This window comes from Triticum urartu, chromosome 2A (genome assembly GCF_056163025.1).
Source record: "Triticum urartu cultivar PI428250 chromosome 2A, HENAU_Tu73, whole genome shotgun sequence".
Classification (NCBI taxonomy): domain Eukaryota; kingdom Viridiplantae; phylum Streptophyta; class Magnoliopsida; order Poales; family Poaceae; genus Triticum; species Triticum urartu.
In genome coordinates this window covers 596,007,284-596,025,401 of record NC_141874.1, presented here as the reverse complement: position 1 = coordinate 596,025,401, position 18,118 = coordinate 596,007,284, and the positions used below count along the sequence as shown (strand labels likewise).

Below are 18,118 nucleotides of genomic sequence, written 5' to 3'. Positions count from 1 at the left end.
TTAATGGCGGCATATGAAGGGACTGACGTTGAAAGGGTGTGATAGATATTCGTTCCATCCCGTCCAGTAAACATCTCCCCTATTTGAACAGGCGCGGATACCGGAGATGCGGCACGGACGGTGCCCTCGGCCGGCAAGCCGCTTCAATGCCGGTGCCAGCGTAAGGTCACGTCCGCAGGCAGTTGGCTTCGGGCGGGAAACCGTGCTGGCAAGGGGGAGGGGTTTTGGTGGGTCACAGTTGCCGGACGAGGGTGTGATAGTGGTCCGGACATCTACAAAATCTCCTAGCTTGTTTTCGGTTTGTGGGAAAAAGCACGTCCGGATCGGTCCACAGACTGATACAGATCCACGTTGGATAGTAAAACACGTCTGAACCACGTGGTCTAGACGGTTGTGGATGATTTAATAGTCGGCGTTGGAAATGCCATGACAATAAAAGGCTATGGAGCATGGATTGTGAAAAGTAAATTAAGGGTCACAGAAGAAACGTACCATAGACCATGACTATCTGGATGACAAAAAGTGTCCAAATCGTCTGGTCTGGGCATTTGTGGATGACATGCATTGAAGTCTTACGGTCGTGGCGGGCCACCAGCAGGGCGAAGGGGACCGAGATAACATCCCGAACTGATTCTGGGAACGCTATCCGTTGTGTGAGCTAGTGGCGCACCACTCATGGAAGGAGCCATCTCCAGCGGGCCAAATCCGAGGTTGGTTCATGCATGCCTAGCTCTCGATTTTGCCCCTGCTATAGAATCTCCAAGCTACTTCTTCCGTTTCAAATTATTTCTCATAAAAATTAATATATCTAAAACTAAAATACATCTAGATACATTCATACCTGTGATAAATAATTTAGAACGAAGGGAATATCTAGTACCACATGCGTGTATTGCCCTGATCCGCTGTGGTCGTCAGGATTGCCGTCGTCACCGGCGGCAACAAGGGGATCGGCTTCGAGGTGTGCCGGCAACTGGCCAGCCATGGAGTCGCGGTCGTTCTGACGGCCCGGGACGAGCCGAGGGGCGCGGAGGCAGTCGAGAAACTCAGAGCGCTGGGGCTCGCCCAAGTCATCTTCCATCAGCTGGATGTCACGGACACTTCCAGCATTGCTACACTGTTCGTTTTCCTGAAGACCCGCTTTGGCAAACTAGACATTCTGGTAGGTTTTCCCTTTCATTTTATACTCCAGCTGCTAGCTGCATCAAAGGTTCTAGGCAGATAATAGATGTACTCTGTTAATTTGCAGGTGAACAATGCCGCAATCGGTGGGGTTGAGTACCTCCAAGAACTCCATGCCAACGAGGAAAAGGTAAGGTCACGTTAGGCGAGGTGGCTTTGTTCTGCAATTGCTCGTACACGCCGGACTGAACAAGCTCATATGTCGATGTGCGCAACAGTTTGCCGGCATGGATTTCGACCAGATGCTTGAATGGATGGTGAAGAACGTCCGTGAACCCGTCGACAGTGCAAAGAAAGGCGTGCAGACGAACTACTACGGCACGAAGCATGTAACCGAGGCCGTGCTGCCTTTGCTGCAATCTTCCTCCGAGGGAAGAATTGTGAACGTCTCCTCCCTATTTGGGCTGCTAAGGGTAATTATGTTCTTTCGTTGATCATGGCATATTGCCTTCCCTATATCAAACCTAACAAGGGACTTTGAATCTATATATGCAGCTTATCAGCAACGAGGAGGTGAGGCAGGAGCTCAATGACATCGACAACCTGACAGAGGAAAGGCTGGACGAGCTGCTGGACAGGTTCCTCAGGGACTTCGAGGCCGACGCGCTGGAGGCGCGCGGATGGCCCATGGGGTGCTCTGCGTACAAGGTGGCCAAGGCCGCCATGAACGCCTACTCGAGGTTGCTGTCGAGGAGGCACCCCGCGCTGCGCGTCAACTGCGTGCATCCAGGCTACGTCAAGACGGGCATAACCATGAACTCGGGCGTCCTGACGCCCGAGGAGGGCGCGCGTAACGTGGTGAAGGTGGCGCTGGCGCCGGAGGGCGGGCCGACGGGCAAGTTCTTCGCCGAGGACGAGGAGGCATCGTTCGTGTGAGGTACCGTCGGGCTGGCGGTGCGTGCACGGTCTCGTCGCTGGCTGCCGATGAGCTAGCCTGCCTGCCGTCTGACATGGTTAGAGACTGAGAATAACGAACGGGACTTGACATTTCCCGTGATGAATTGTATCTGTGATTGGAAAATTTATAAAACTAATAAGCGTGCACATGCAACACACATCTCAATCACACCATGTAAATTCGTGCGGGTATAAATTTTTGAATGCGTGCTCTAGGATGACCCATTTTGCATAAAGAAAAGGAGAAGTACAATTGTACAAACCCATCAATTATCTTTTGACGATACCAAGCAGACCACAAAGAAATCATAATTGTATAAAAAATGTCACAAAACAATGGCAACCGACTGGCTGGCTCAGTAAGGGCATAGCCTAATTAGTCTATTGTACATAAAATTGGAATCAAATATCCTATGAAGATTTCAGAATGTTTATTTTCTTGGGTGAAAATCAAAGGAACACATAAATATTGTCCAAGTGGTGTCAATGCAAAGTTGAAACAAAGATACCCAAAATATAGCAGTCTTGGCATAACAGAATTAGTTTTCTTCTTGGATTCGGGCTACTGTTATTATCAGAATTTGAAGGCTCGTCAGATGCAGTAAAGCCACACATGGGAGTCATCGTGGGCCCCGCCTGCGAGCAAGAAGAGTCGGAATGTCTTTGCCCCATTCTTAGTTTATCTCAACTTCTGATGTAGTGGAACTATAGTTCAGACAGACAATATCTATCGTGTATATAGTTGCAGAACATCTAGAAGCTTGAAGCAGCACAAAGGTTGTGGAGGAGCAACTCCACCTTGCTGCTACAATGTGTACAACACAAGTGTTGAAGGAACAGTTTCAAAGTGCTGCGCTGGATATCGTTCTAGAGGCGAATGTAGGCGGATATGGCAGCAAGAGTTCAATCCAGAACTCCTAGGGCACAAGATCTACTCCAAGATCTTAGATAAGAACAACAAGTTCTATTATAGATAGGGGTACTCCCTCCGTTTCTTATTACTCTGCGTCTAAGTTTTTCTCCTTTTTCCCAATTGCTCTGCGCGCTAGCCTATTTCTCCCCTTCCTTCCAACTTTGCCCCTTCAACTAGCCAATCCGTTGCATGGCAGAGTAATTAGTCGAGCAGTCCGTGCGCATATATAAACAGGCTAGCTGCATGCAGGGCAGCCGAGGCGCACGGGCCAATCTGCTGCATGCAGTTACTTAAAGCGCGCAAGTTCCCAACATACAATTAACATTTAGAGGAAGAGTAAGACGGTCCAACAAACAGGCAGCGATATGCTCCTTGGTATGCGGGCTTCAAGTTATACGTAGAGAAAAGAAAAACAGAGGGAGTACATAGTCTGGTTACAAAGTAGAGGTGAGGACCTTTATTTATATGGCTTTGGGAAGCCTTCACATACTTCTATTTATAGCTGGAATACTCTAAAAACATTATTTAAGGTTCATCATTCTACTGATAGCTACTCACAACTAGAAGACTCTAGAAAACAGTAGATAGGATAAAGAAAAGAAAAAAAATACTAGACCACAACAGAAGTATCTAGAAGTAGCCAAACAGATTTGACATATGATTATATTTTCATGTTCCTTATTTATTGTTCCTCATCATTCTCCCCTGGTTGTTTAGAACTCGCTGTGACACCCGGATAATCATGCTACAGTGAACCTCTGCTAATGATGCCACGTCACCTCCGTTACTGTTGATAATCGCGTTAGTTCAGAAACCGATTCAAATTCAAAATTTAATTAAAGGCAAACAACAAAAGTTTTCAAACTTAAAAGCTAAAATGTTCAATAAATAGTAGATAAATCAGAGGTTAGGATAAAATTGTAAACAACATTATTGAAATATGATAAACAATCTCAAACGGTGGCTGAATACATTATTTAATAACCTTTAATTAATCTAAATCTAATATGAAATAGTATTTCACCCATACTAGTTTTCGATGAGCTAGCTCCCATATTTTATAAAAATCGATTAGGTGCTAAACATTTTTGAAAAAAATAGAAAAAGGAAAACAAAGAAAATAAAAAAACAAAAACAAAACAAAACAAATGGGGGGAAGGGGGCAGACCCTTCCTGGGCTGCTTGGCCCACTTTCCCCACCGGCACATGCCGGCCCGCCCCCACTCTCCCTTATCCTCCCCGTCCCCAAACCCTAGCCCCACCCATACCGCACACTCACCCCCCACGTCGCCCACTCCCCTTCCCGAATCTAGATCGGATCGGGGCTCGCCGCGCCAGGACGCCGCCGCCCGGATCGCCGTCGCCGTCTATCACCGCCTCGCCCCCGCCACTCGACGCACTCGCCGGAGCTGCCCCGCCGGCCTGCCTCCTCTCCGCCGCGCGTCACCGTCAACCCCACCCCCGCTGCCCAAACCCTACACTCCCGGTGAGGCCCCCGGCCTCCTCTCTCTCCCTTGCCCCGCGATTGCCCCGACCCCGTGCCCACCGCCACGGCACCCACTCGCCTTGCCTCACTCCGCCCTGCCGCCCTCTTCCCCGCTGCTGCCTGTCTCGTCTGTCCCTTGCAAGCGCCGGCGCTCCCAGTTGTTGCTTCTTGCTCGCCACCCCCGCCTCCATCGCGAGCCGTCGTGGCCGCCCTGCTGCTCCGGTCTCTGCCACTGCGCCGCTCGTCGCCGGCCCCGCGCTGCTCCACCACCGCAGCGCCCGCTGCTGCATCAATGGCCGTTCGGGCTGGGCACCAACGCCCCTGCGCCCGCACGCCAGCAAGCCCGCGCGCCCGCTTAGGCCCCAGGGGCCACAGACAGCTGGGCCCGCCCCTGTACCTATGACAAACGGGGCCCACACCCCAGAACGGATTAAAAAAAGAATTAAAAATATATATAATAATTAATTAATAATAAAAATAATTAATTAATTAACTAAATAATTAATTAACTAATTAATCTTGATTAACCTAAATATCTAATTAACCTAACTAATCTGTTAGTTAGGGTGATGTGTCAATGACAGACGGGACCTACCCGTCAGTTTGATCGGTCAACGGTCAGCGTTGACCGATGACGTCATGCTGACATCATGTTGACGTCATAATTGTATTTTCTATATTAATTAATTCTGTTAATCCTAAAAATGACTTAAATCTTTAAAAATTAATATAAAATAATCCGTAGCCCGGATGGGAAAACTTTGTACATGAAAGTTGCTCAGAAAGACAAGACGAATTCGGATACGCAGCCCGTTCGTCTGCCACACATCCCTAACATATCAAACTCGCAACTTTTCCCCTCTGATTCATCTGTCCGAAAACGCGAAACACTATGGATATTTTCCCGGATGTTTCCCTCCTTCACCGGTATCACCTCATACCGCGTTAGAACACGTCTAGCTCTGCCTGTTGTCCTGTTATACACTTGCTTGCTATGTATTTACTGTTTCTCCCCCCTCTTCTCTCCGGTAGACCCCGAGACCGACGCTGATGCCACCGAGTATGACTACGTCACCGACGACCCTTCTCCCTGTACAACAGAGCTTCCAGGCAAGCCCCCCTTGATCACCAGATATCGCTTATTCTTCTCTATACTGCTTACATTAGAGTAGTGTAGCATGTTACTGCTTTCGGTTAATCCTATTCTGATGCATAGCCTGTCATTGTTGCTACAGTTGTTACCCTTACCTGCTATCCTACTGCTTAGTATATGATGCTAGTGTTCCATCAGTGCCCCTACATTCTTGTCCGTCTGCCATGCTATACTATCGGGCCGTGATCACTAGGGAGATGATCACGGGTATATACTATATACTTTATATACATGACACATGTGGTGACTAAAGTCAGGTCAGCTCGTTGAGTACCCGCAAGTGATTCTGATGAGGGGGATGAAAGGACAGGTGGCTCCATCCCGGTAGAGGTGGGCCTCGGTTCCCGACGGCCCCCGACTGTTACTTTGTGGCGGAGCGACAGGGCAGGTTGAGACCACCTAGGAGAGAGGTGGGCCTGGCCCTGGTCGGTGTTCGCGGATACTTAACACGTTTAACGAGATCTTAGTATTTGATCTGAGTCTGGCCACTGGCCTATACGCACTAACCATCTACGCGGGGACAGTTATGGGCACTCGACGTCGTGGTATCAGCCGAAGCCTTCGTGACGTCAGCGACTGAGCGGCGCGCGTCGGATTGGACTGGAACGCCTGCTAGGCTAGGTCTGCTTCCGGCCGCCCTCGCAACGTGCAGGTGTGCAATGGGCGATGGGCCCAGACCCCTGCGCCATAGGTGTCAGAGTAAATAACCATGGGTAGCCTAGCCGGCTCCCCCTGGCCCTTCTGAAAAAATTACGAGCCGATCCGGCCCTCAAGAATCCAAGACATGGGGCCGCCTTCCCCTTACCGGCTGTCTCCCAGGCCGGCTATCGGAAGGCGACCCGACTTTAGCCCTCATAAAGAAAGCCGCGGGAGGGCCGACTCCGAGAAGCCGGCCGCGAGAAGGCCGACTCCAAGAAGCCGGCTTCCACAAAGCGGTCAAGATCGTACCCTCGAAGTCTGCGTCCACATAGCGGCGATGTGACGGGGCGTGGCTACGGTAAAGCCTGCCACCCCCGAATCCCGGAGCACGCCTGGCACAGTGCGCCATACGGGTGGCCATGACCCATCCGGCGCGGCCCTGTTGCCACGTTGACCCTGATGTCATCCATGACGGGCTGCCAGTGTGGCCCACGGGCGGTGGGCCCCTTCAGGCAGAGAGACACCCGAAGGCGGCCAGGCCTCCCCCAGTCGGCTTGCCATCTCCCACAGCCGGCTTGCCATCTCCCTCGAAGGAGACGCCCCATTAAGGAGATAAGACGCGGTGAGGCTACAGCGATCACCCGCCGGACGGCGGCACTGTAGCCACGCACACCTCGACGAAGCCCTCGTCACCAGGATTGAGCAACAGTAACCAGCCCCCGACCGGGCCCTGGACAGTGGGGCCTGCCTGTCGACCAAGGCGCCGGCAGCCGGCGGGACCCACCAGCCGGCGGGCCCCAACAACCAGCGCAGAAGCCGGCGGGTGTAGACACAGACGACTGGGCCCCACGCCTAGCCGGATTACCATTGTATCCCCCGGGGGTAGGCCTATATAAACCCCCCGGGACACCCATGCAAAGGGTTGATCCCTGCTAGTTTTAGACACAACATAGGGAGGAGAAGAGAGCGAGCCGTGCCCTTCTTCCTCCTCTCGCCGAACAGCTCAAGGAGCATCGTGTAGCTACTTGTTCATCTAGTGATCATGCGGAGACCCCGCAGAGCAGCAGTAGGGGTGTTATCTCCACGGAGAGACCCGAAGCTGGGTAAGATTCGCCGGCGTGCATGTCTTCGCCTCATCCCGTTTCCAGGCACTGGCGACGTCTTACTGGCTCCCACAATGATAAGCCACCCGTTGGCATATGTCGCCCCTACCACCCGACATTTGGCGCCCACCGTGGGGCCAGGTGCACCGTCGTCCGGAGACCTGTTCTGGACGGGAACCCTCTTCCTCCCCAGCAAGCGTAGCCAGCCCGGCACGCCCGATGGCGCTTGCCATGACACGCTGCAAGGCGTCACCAACGTCTGCGCAGCAAGCGGCCTCGCCGATCTCCTTGACAAGACCCTCATCTCCGATGAGCTCGCCTCTGACGCGGGCACCGACCACCTCGTCAACCTCCTCGGCCAGCTCCGCGTCTCCGGCGAGCCTGCTGTGGACTTGGAGTCGGTTGGCTCCACCGATCCGATGCCTGTCGACTCCGACACGGCCTCACTCGACACTTTCCCCACCGACGTCACGATCTACAACGACCCGCTTCGCCGGGACGATGGCTGCGACGCTGTCACCACCGAGGTGATGGTCATCGGCCACGACGGCGCTTCTGACGAGAGCGCCCACGACGCCCCGCACGCGGCGGTCCACGACTTGTCCATCCCCCTCCCGGCCGATGCCGACACTGAAGCACTGGAGGCTCGCCGCCTCGCCCTCCTCGCAGAGGGCCGGAAGTTGGTTTCCATGAGACGCCTTGCTGAGGCCCACCGACGCGAAGCCGACCGCGCCGCCTTTGGCACGCCGCCCCCAGGCGGGCCCAGCCGGGCCGACGTTGTCAGACAGCGCGACGCTGTCGTCGCCCACACGTTAGGGGTCGACCGCCCAGTCTACGCCACTCCACTCGAGAACCTGCGCGCCGCCCAGGCGGCCGTAGACGAGCTAGACGGACTGGAGGCCGAAGAACTCCCCCACATGACCCGACGCATCCAGCAGCTAATCGATGTAGCCGCGCGGCGGCACGAAGCCGACGCCCGCGCGAAAAGCCCTCCCCCATGCCGAGATCACAGCGCAACGTCCCGGACGCCGACTACGGGTAAAACCCGCACGCGACACGAGAAAGAGCCGGCTGCCAGCCGAAGTCGAACCCTAATCTCCATCGAGCGAGACGCAGAAGGCCATCCCCGGGCTGTGGAGTGGCGGGGCAACCCGCCTCCGCCTCGGCCCCGTGGGGAGAGATATCCCACCCCACCGCCTGTTGCGCACCCGACTCTCAGCGGCCGGCTAGGTCGCCGCGAAGGAGTCGGCAAGAACGACGCCCGCCATCGGATCGACCGCCTAGCGCGATCCCTGGCGCTGGAAGAAGAAGACGATGTCGGCCCACCTTGCTTCGGCCCCCGCATCCGGGACGAGCCTTTCCCCAAAGGGTTCTCGCTCCCAAGAGACACGCCCAAGTACAACGGCTCTGTGAAGCCGGAAGATTGGTTAATCGACTACTCCATGGCGGTTAGCATAGCAAACGGCAACAGGCGCGTTGTCGTGAACTATGTGCCCCTCATGTTGCAAGGCACGGCGCGGACCTGGCTCAACAGCCTCAAGCCATACAGCATCAACAGCTGGCTAGATTTCACAGAAGCCTTCGTCCGCAACTTCACCAGCACCTACAAGCGGGCTCCCAAGCCCAGACAGCTCTCCTTGTGCGTACAAGGCCCCGCCGAGTCTACTCGCGACTACCTCATGCGTTGGGCCGAGCTCCGCAACTCTTGCGAAGGGGTGCACGAGGTGCAAGCCATAGAATACTTCACTGCCGGGTGTCGATAAGGCACCCTCCTCAAGCACAAGCTCCTCTGCGACGAGCCGACTACCCTCGACGAGCTTCTGGTCATAGCGGACAAGTACTGTAACGCCCCAGATATAACTTTCCCTATTTGTACTCCAACTCTTGCCGTTTCCGGCGTTAAGTTATATTTATTTCCTCGGGTTCGGGTTTGTCTCCGTGTTTTGTTTTCGTTTTCATGCATCTCATATCATGTCATCATGTGCATTGCATTTGCATACGTGTTCATCTCATGCATTCGAACTTTTTCCCCGTTGTCCGTTTTGCATTCCGGCGCTTCGTTCTTCTCCGGTGGCCATTTCTAGCTTTCTTTCGTGTGTGGGGATTAAACATTTCCGGATTGGACCGAGACTTGTCATGCGGCCTTGGTTTACTACCGGTAGACCGCCTGTCAAGTTTCGTACCATTTGGACTTCGTTTTATACTCCAACGGTTAACCGAGGGACCGAAAAGGCCTCGTGTGTGTTGCAGCCCAACACCCCTCAAATTTGGTCCAAAACTCACCAAACTCTGCTGCATGTCCTAGAGCGTTCGATCACGATCGCGTGGCCGAAAACCGCACCTCATTTGGACTCTCCTAGCTCTACTTATGCCTATTTATACCCCCTCCATTTTCGGATCTCGTCTTCCCCCTCGAAACCCTAGTTCTAAAAAAAAACAGAAACCTCCACCGACGGACATGTCCGGGGCCTAGCCAGACACGTCCGCCGCCGTCTCTCTTCCACTCCGCGCCCGCCACGTGGCGCCGCCGACCACCGCCGCCGCCGGCCCGCGGAGGCCCGCGCCCGGCCCCCGACGCCGCACTCCCGGGCAAGAGGAGCGCCGCCGCCGCCTCCCGTCTTCCCCGACTCCGGAGCACCGCGCCGCCACCCTCCTGAGCTCCTTCGCCGGCCGCCGCTGCGCCGGACTTAGCCATCGCCGGCCGCCACCTCGCCTCAGGGCCCGGCCGCCCTACGCCGCCTCCGCGCCGCCCCGGGCCGGCGCCGCCCAGCCGTCACCGCCCCTCGCCGACTCCGGTGGCCGCGGCCCACCCCGGCCTCTTCTCCATCTCCGGCGAGCGCGAACTCCGGCGCCGAGCTGCTACAGTGCCGCCGTGAACAGTGCCCGAACCCTAGATCTGAGATCTAAAACTGAGGGTTGACTTTTTCCTCTCCCCCTTAATTTTTGTGCAATCTTTGACTGATGATATCTCCGCATCCGTAGCTTCGTTTTGGGCATATGATATATCAAAATGTTCGTCTCGACGAGTACATCATTTCATTCCATTGCATCATTTTCAATTGAGTTCATCTTGATGCCCAAAATGCTGTTAGAAGGAGGCTTCGTGAGTTAATTATCAGATCTGCTAGTTCATCTTAGACTTTTGTCATTTTTGCCATGATTATTGTGTGCATGCTATGCCTGTGAGTCCTTCATATGTTTTGTTAAGCATTTTGTCTTCTTTCCAGAGGTGCAACCCATGCATTTTTAGGATGTGTGTGGTGACTTGTGCAAGCTTGCAAAGAGAGGCACCCGGTAAATCTGTTTTCAGGGACTTAGTTGTTTTCACTAAGTCTGGGATATTTTAGTTCATGTTGCCATATGTTCAGCTTGTTTCCTAGTGATCCGTGCCTCTTTTGAGGATGATCAGTAAAGGAGTTTTGTTAATCATGTTATGCTCTATCCATCCATATCTTTGTTTGCAATTATGGAGCACCATAGCTTGAGTCAATCGAGCTCTACTTTTGCTTCGTGGTGAATCTGGGCAGATCGTTAACTCGTTTGCGATTTTGCCGGCGTTGTTGTAGTTGATCCGTGCATGATATGCCATTGTTCTTGCCATGTCTAGCTTGTATTTTGTGCCTTCTTAATGGATGTATGCTTTCCTTGCTGTGACTTGCACCATGGTGAGTGCATCGAGCTCGTTTACATGCCTTCGTGAGTTATATTTCAGCATGTCTCAGTTTTCACTAAGTCTGAAAACTGATTGTGTTTTAGCTATGTTCGTGTGACCGTTAATATATTTTGTGATCCCTTTTGACCCCAGGTCACTTTGGGACTTTTGTTAAGCTTGTTGAGTATCTCCATGCCATGTTCTTACTTGTCATGTTCAGGTCATGTATCATGTTGTTTTGCTGCTTCGAAGAGGGCTTCGTGATCTGAAATTTCAGACTAGTGTTAATTTCACTAAGTCTGGAATTTGTTTTGCATTTGCGTTTTTGCCATGCTTGTTTGAACCTCATAATGGATAAATTGGCCGTGGCTCAGTGCTAGACTTTTGTTAAGAATCTTGTGGGCATCCCTGCTATGTATTTTGTTGTCATGTTTGGTGGCTTTAGCATGTTCATTTCGTTGCATTTAGATGCCTACTTGCTGTAAATCGCAGACCGGTGTCATATCTTAAAACGCTTGCCATTTCCAAACCGTAACTCCGATTCCAATGATCTTTATATCGTTTTCAAGCGATTTCATCCCCTCTATCCAGTGGCACCCTTGGAATTCCAAGTTAAGGCCAGGTTCATGCATTTCCTGTCATATCTTGCATTTTGCATCCCACATCGCATCCCGCATAGCATATCATCATTTCATCATATTGCTTGGTCTTGCACGTGGTTGATTGTATCCTTGTTGCTTGTTTGTCTTGTTGGGTAGATCCGGGAGACGAGTTCGCCACCGAGGAGCCCATTGAGTTTGCTTGTGAGGATCCAGTCAACTCTGACAACTGTGCAGGCAAGATGATCATACCCTCGAAATCACTACTATCTTTGCTATGCTAGTTTGCTCGCTCTTGCTATGCCAATGCTACGATGCCTACCTTTTGCTTGTCAGCCTCCCAATTGCCATGTTGAACCTCTAACCCACCTTGTCCTAACAAACCGTTGATTGGCTATGTTACCGCTTTGCTCAGCCCCTCTTATAGCGTTGCTAGTTGCAGGTGAAGATTGAAGGTCGTTCCTTGTTGGAACATCTTTTATTTGCTTGTTGGGATATCATTATATTGCTATGTTATCTTAATGCATCTACATACTTGGTAACGGGTGGAAGGCTCGGCCTCTCGCCTAGTGTTTTGTTCCACTCTTGCCGCCCTAGTTTTCCGTCATATCGGTGTTATGTTCCCGGATTTTTGCGTTCCTTACGCGGTTGGGTTATAATGGGAACCCCTTGATAGTTCGCCTTGATTAAAGCTTTTCCAGCAATGCCCAACATTGGTTTTACCATTTGCCACCTAGCCTTTTCTTTCCCTTGGGTTCTGCAGACTCAAGGGTCATCTTATTTTAACCCCCCCGGGCCAGTGCTCCCCTGAGTGTTGGTCCAAACTAGAGCACCGTGCGGGGCCGTCCCTCGGCAACTTGGGTTACGTTGGCTCCCGTACGCTTAGCTTATCCGGTGTGCCCTGAGAACGAGATATGTGCAGCTCCTATCGGGATTTGTCGGCACAGCGGGTGGTGTTGCTGGTCTTGTTTTAACCTGTCGAAGTGTCTTGAGTTACCGAGATACCGAGTCTGATCGGAACGTCTTGGGAGGAGGTCTATTCCTTCGTTGACCGTGAGAGCTTGTCATGGGCTAAGTTGGGACTCCCCTGCAGGGATTGAACTTTCGAAAGCCGTGCCCGCGGTTATGGGCAGATGGGAATTTGTTAATGTCCGGTTGTAGATAACTTAAACCTTAATTAATTAAAATGAATCAACTGAGTGTGTCCCGTGATGGCCTCTTCTCGGCGGAGTCCGGGAAGTGGACACGGCGTTGGAGTAATGCTTGCGCAGGTTGCTCTTCTAGATTCTCGCTCGCGCTTTGCCTCCTTTTCTCGCTCTCTTTTGCGTATAGGGTAGCCACCATATATGCTAGTCGCTTGCTGCAGCTCCACATATATTTGTCTTATCCATTCCTATAAGCTTAAATAGTCTTGATCGCGAGGGTGCGAAATTGCTGAGTCCCTGTGGCTCACAGATACTATAACTCCAGATGCAGGTCCAGGTGATTCCGCTCCAGGTGACGAGTACGAGCTCAAGTGGGAGTTCGACGAGGACTCTCAGCGTTATTATGTTTCCTTTCCCGATGATCAGTAGTGGTGCCTAGTTGGGGTTTGATTCAGGGCCTTGTCGCATGTTGGTTTCTTTTCTATTTTGGCGCCGTAGTCGGGCCATGAATGTTTGTTTGATGGATGTTATTTATGTACTCTGATGTGACGTGGCGAGTGTAAGCCAACTATGTTCTTTCCCTTTTATTATATATTACATGGGTTGTTGTAATGATTGCCTGACTTGCGACATTGCTTTCAATGCGGTTATGTCTCTAAGTCGTGCCTCGACACGTGGGAGCTATAGCCGCATCGAGGGCGTTACAAGTTGGTAATCAGAGCCTTCCCCGACCTTAGGAGCCCCATTGCTTGATCGTCTTAGCAGCCGAGTTGTGTCTAGAAAAATGTTTTGAGTCACTTAGGAATTATATATCGGAGAGCTTAGGAATTCTTTTTACTTCAGAGTCTCCTCATCACATAGAGTTTTGACTCTTCTCTTCTCAAATTTCACTAAATTTTTTTTAGGATCACGCGAGTATCATGGATTTGTTCCGATGGCTTATGATGAGAATACTGTCTTGGTGCCTCCTGTCAGGGGTTTAGTGGAAGTGTCCCGAGGAGTTGAGCTCTGAGGTGTTGTCATCATAATTTTATCGTTGCAATTCTGGAATACTTGAGATATGTTCGCCGACATCGAAAATCTCTTTTATGCAGTTCGTTGGTGAGATAACCTCGACGCCACCCAGTACTGGGGCGGGAGTTCGGGAGTATCGCCATAACTTGTATAACGGATGCTTTTCGAAGGTTGAGGTAGATGGTTTCCGAAGTTTTCTTGGTTATGTGTTGAAGGATGGATACAGCTGGATGTAGGATTTGCTAGTTTGGGTGAGATATTATGCTTCCCCTGTATCCCCAACACCTGATTGCATAACCGGAAAAGTTCGGGAGTTTCATAGGTGGGAATTCTAGTAGCTCTAGTTCTTCTTCCACGGACATTGGTTTGAGATTGGGATTTCTTACCGATTATTCATTCTTGATCCGTACCTTGTTGATTTATTTCTCTAACTTAATTCTACGTGGCTTCTCAGTTTATGGATATGTGACCATTTGAAGAGGAATGCATTCGTTCATTTTGTTCGGATGTGAAGATTATATGTTGCAATTTTCATTCCGTTGGATTCAGCTTCAATATTTATCTGTCAATGTGCTAACGGTGGTCAACCTCTTCAGGATGGCTCCCGCTAAGAGCACCAGTCAAAACCAGAATCAAGATCCGCCACCGCCTCCACCTCCTCCAGAGGCATGGCAAGCTGTGATGGCCGCAACCAATGCAAACACTCAGCTGATCATGCAAATTCTTCAAGAGCGCAATCAAGACAATCAAGGGAATCAAGGCAGTCAAGGGAATCAAGGCAGCAATCAGGGTCACTTTGCTACACTCAACCAGTTCCTTGCTAACGGGCCAAAGACTTTCAGTAATTGTGTTGAGGCAACCGATGCTGACGATTGGCTTGTGGATCTGTGTAAGCATTTCGAGTGCAGCAACGTCAGGCCTGAGGACTTTGTGAAGTTCGCTTCCTTCCAACTCAAAGATCAAGCTGCAGAATGGTTCCAGCAGTACAAGGATTCTAGAGGTGGACGTGTTATCACTTGGGATGATTTCCGTCAAGATTTCCGAGCTCATCACATTCCGCAGAGCGTGGTTGAAAGCAAGCGTGAGGAATTCCGCAATCTGAAGCAAGGCTCTTTCTCTGTCTATGACTACAACAAATTGTTCCAGAAGCTCGCCCGTTTTGCCAAGCAGGATGTTCCTGATGAGAAGAGCATGATCTATCAGTTCAGGGGTGGTCTTCGTGAAGAAATTCAGCTCGCTCTTGTCCTCTTTGAGCCCTTGAGATACGATGAGTTCTACAACATGGCACTGAAGCAAGAGGCTGCTCAGTTGAGGTGTGATGCTTCCAGGAAGCGAGTCAGAGATGTTACTCCTTCTTCCTCTACTCAAGTGGCCAAGCAGCAGAAGTTTTGGCTTCCTCCTCCTCCGTTCCGTCAGCCGTTTCGGCAGAAGAGCAAAGGTGGCAGTGATTCTTCCCACCCACCCAACCCAGGCTTTCAGAACAAGACTTCGTCTCAAGCTCCAAGATCGAGTGCTCTGTATCACCGTCCGCTTTCAGAGGTCACGTGCAACAAGTGCCAACAGAAGGGTTACTATGCCAACAAGTGTTTCAACCAGAGGCGTCTTCCTCCTCCTCCTCCCGTCAGATCGGCAAGTACAGCTGTGGTCAAGCATAACCCCAAGCATGCCAAGGTCAATTTGATGAATGCAGCTCAGGCAGAGGACTCGTCAGATGTGATCATGGGTAACTTTCCAGTTAACTCTTTTCCAGAAAAAGTTCTTTTCGACTCTGGTGCATCGCATTGTTTCATGTCAAGATCATTTGTTTCCAAGCATGACTTCGTTTCACAAATGTTGGGTAAACCTATGGGAGTGGTTTCTCCGGCTAAGTCTATGAGGGCTACTTCAATAGTTCCGGATGTTTCTATCATGATGGGTGATTTCAAGTTTCTGGCTTCTCCAATGATTCTTGGCAACTCGGATATTGATCTTATTCTCGGGATGGATTGGCTTTCTAAGCACAAGGCTCAGCTTGATTGTGCAGCCAGACAGATTCAATTGACTCATTCGTCTGAGGATGTAATTGTCTTTGCCGCTCGGGATAATACTATCCATTTGTTTTCTCTCAATGCGAAGGGTGAATTGGATGCCATCTCTCAAATTCCAGTCGTTTGCGAATATCAAGACGTCTTTCCAGAAGAGCTGCCAGGAATGCCTCCGCACCGGCCAGTGGAATTCGTTATTGAACTTGAGCCTGGCACGGAACCTGTGTGCAAACGTCCTTACAAGCTCAGACCTGAAGAATTGAAGGAGCTGAAGAAGCAACTCGATGAGCAAGAAAGAATGGGTCTCATCCGGCCTAGTACTTCTCCGTGGGGTTGTGGTGTTCTTTTTGTGAAGAAGAAGGATGGAACGGACCGACTTTGTGTTGATTACCGTCCAGTGAACAAGAAGACCATCAAGAACAAATACCCACTTCCCAACATCAATGAGCTGTTCGAACAACTCAAAGGTGCCCAAGTATTCTCCAAGCTTGATCTCCGTATGGGTTATCACGAGATTCGCATTCGTGAAGAAGATATTCCCAAGACAGCATTCAGAACAAGCTTTGGTTCATATGAATACACTGTCATGTCTTTTGGCCTCGCCAACGCTCCTCCGACGTTCTCTCGCATGATGAACTTTATCTTCAACGCCTACACCAATGACTTCGTTTTGGTCTATCTCGATGACATTCTGGTTTTCTCCAAGAACAAGGAAGATCATGCCAAGCACTTGCGTTTGGTTCTCGATAAGCTCAGGGAACATCAGTTCTACGCCAAGTTCTCCAAGTGTGAATTTTGGCTCGATGAGGTTCTTTATCTTGGTCATATCATCTCTGCCAAGGGCATTTCCGTGAATCCCGAGAAGGTGTCCGCAATTGTGAATTGGGAACCTCCTCAGAACGTGAAGCAACTCCGCAGTTTTCTCGGTCTCGCAAGCTATTGCCGAAGATTCGTTGAAAACTTTTCCAAGATCGCGAAGCCTCTCTCAAATCTTCTTCAGAAGCACGTCAAGTATGTTTGGTCTCCGGAGTGTGATATTGCTTTCAACACTTTGAAAGAGAAATTGATCACTGCTCCAGTTCTGACTCCACCTGATGAATCCAAGCCGTACGAGGTCTTTTGTGATGCCTCTCTCCAAGGTCTTGGCGCCGTTTTGATGCAAGAGAAGAAAGTTGTTGCTTATACATCTCGCCAGTTGAAGCCTAATGAGAAGAACTACCCCACTCATGATCTCGAGTTGGCGGCAGTTGTGCATGCTCTTTTGACTTGGAGACATCTTCTATTGGGAAGAAAAGTGGACATTTTCACTGATCACAAGAGTCTCAAGTACATCTTCACTCAGCCTAATCTCAACCTCAGGCAAACTCGATGGGTCGAAATGATTCAAGAGTATAATCCGAGTATTGAGTATACTCCAGGCAAGGCCAATGTGATTGCTGACGCTTTGAGCAGAAAGGCCTACTGCAACAGTCTGATTCTCAAGCCTTATCAACCCGAGCTTTGTGAAGCTTTCCGCAAACTTAATCTGCAAGTTGTTCCTCAAGGTTTTCTCGCCAACCTTCAAGTCTCTCCTACCTTAGAAGACCAGATTCGCCAAGCCCAGCTTCTTGATTCTATGGTGAAAAAGGTGAAGATTGGGATTGCCAAGAGTCAGTCCAAGTACAAGTGCTACCGCCTTGATGACAAGGACACTCTCTTCTTTGAGGATCATATTGTTGTTCCCAAAGGTGAACTTCGTAAAGTGATCATGAACGAGGCTCACAATTCTCTCCTCTCCATCCACCCTGGGAGCACGAAGATGTATCAGGACCTTAAGCAAGCTTATTGGTGGACTCGAATGAAGCGCGAGATCGCTCAATTCGTGAATGAATGTGATGTCTGCAGAAGAGTGAAGGCAGAACACCAAAGGCCAGCTGGTCTCCTCCAACCTCTTGCCATTCCAGAATGGAAGTTTGACCACATTGAAATGGACTTCGTGACTGGGTTTCCAAAGTCCAAGCGTGGCAATGATGCTATATTTGTTGTCATCGACAAGCTCACCAAAGTGGCTCACTTTCTGCCTATCAAAGAGTCGATCACTGCAGCTCAATTGGCGGAACTCTATACCTCTCGCATTGTCTCTCTGCACGGTATTCCTCAAGTTATCTCTTCAGACTGTGGCAGCATCTTTACCTCAAAGTTTTGGGATTCTTTCCAGAAGGCCATGGGCACCAACATCCGCTTCAGCACTGCTTTCCATCCTCAAACAAGCGGTCAAGTCGAGCGTGTCAACCAGATTCTTGAAGATATGCTTAGGGCTTGTGTGATCTCC

General features: G+C 50.7%; 1 protein-coding gene across 1 annotated transcript; it reads left to right on the top strand.

Annotated features, from left to right (window-relative positions):
- Nucleotides 1-564: 564 nt before the first annotated feature.
- Nucleotides 565-2,248, top strand: LOC125533733 (short-chain dehydrogenase/reductase 1). Its single transcript, XM_048697096.2, has 5 exons — nucleotides 565-710; nucleotides 919-1,162; nucleotides 1,250-1,312; nucleotides 1,401-1,595; nucleotides 1,678-2,248. Exons 1-5 carry the CDS (start codon nucleotides 676-678, stop codon nucleotides 2,056-2,058), a joined length of 918 nt encoding a protein of 305 aa, XP_048553053.1. The 5' UTR covers nucleotides 565-675; the 3' UTR covers nucleotides 2,059-2,248.
- The last annotated feature ends 15,870 nt before the right edge of the window (nucleotides 2,249-18,118 follow it).

Bases quoted from the DNA above. Each gene is read 5' to 3' on its own strand.
- LOC125533733 (XM_048697096.2), top strand. From the start codon at position 676: ATGGAAGGAGCCATCTCCAGCGGGCCAAATCCGAG. The intron at 711-918 runs GTTGGTTCATGC...TGTGGTCGTCAG, and splicing joins TCCAGCGGGCCAAATCCGAG to GATTGCCGTCGTCACCGGCG. The intron at 1,596-1,677 runs GTAATTATGTTC...CTATATATGCAG, and splicing joins CCCTATTTGGGCTGCTAAGG to CTTATCAGCAACGAGGAGGT.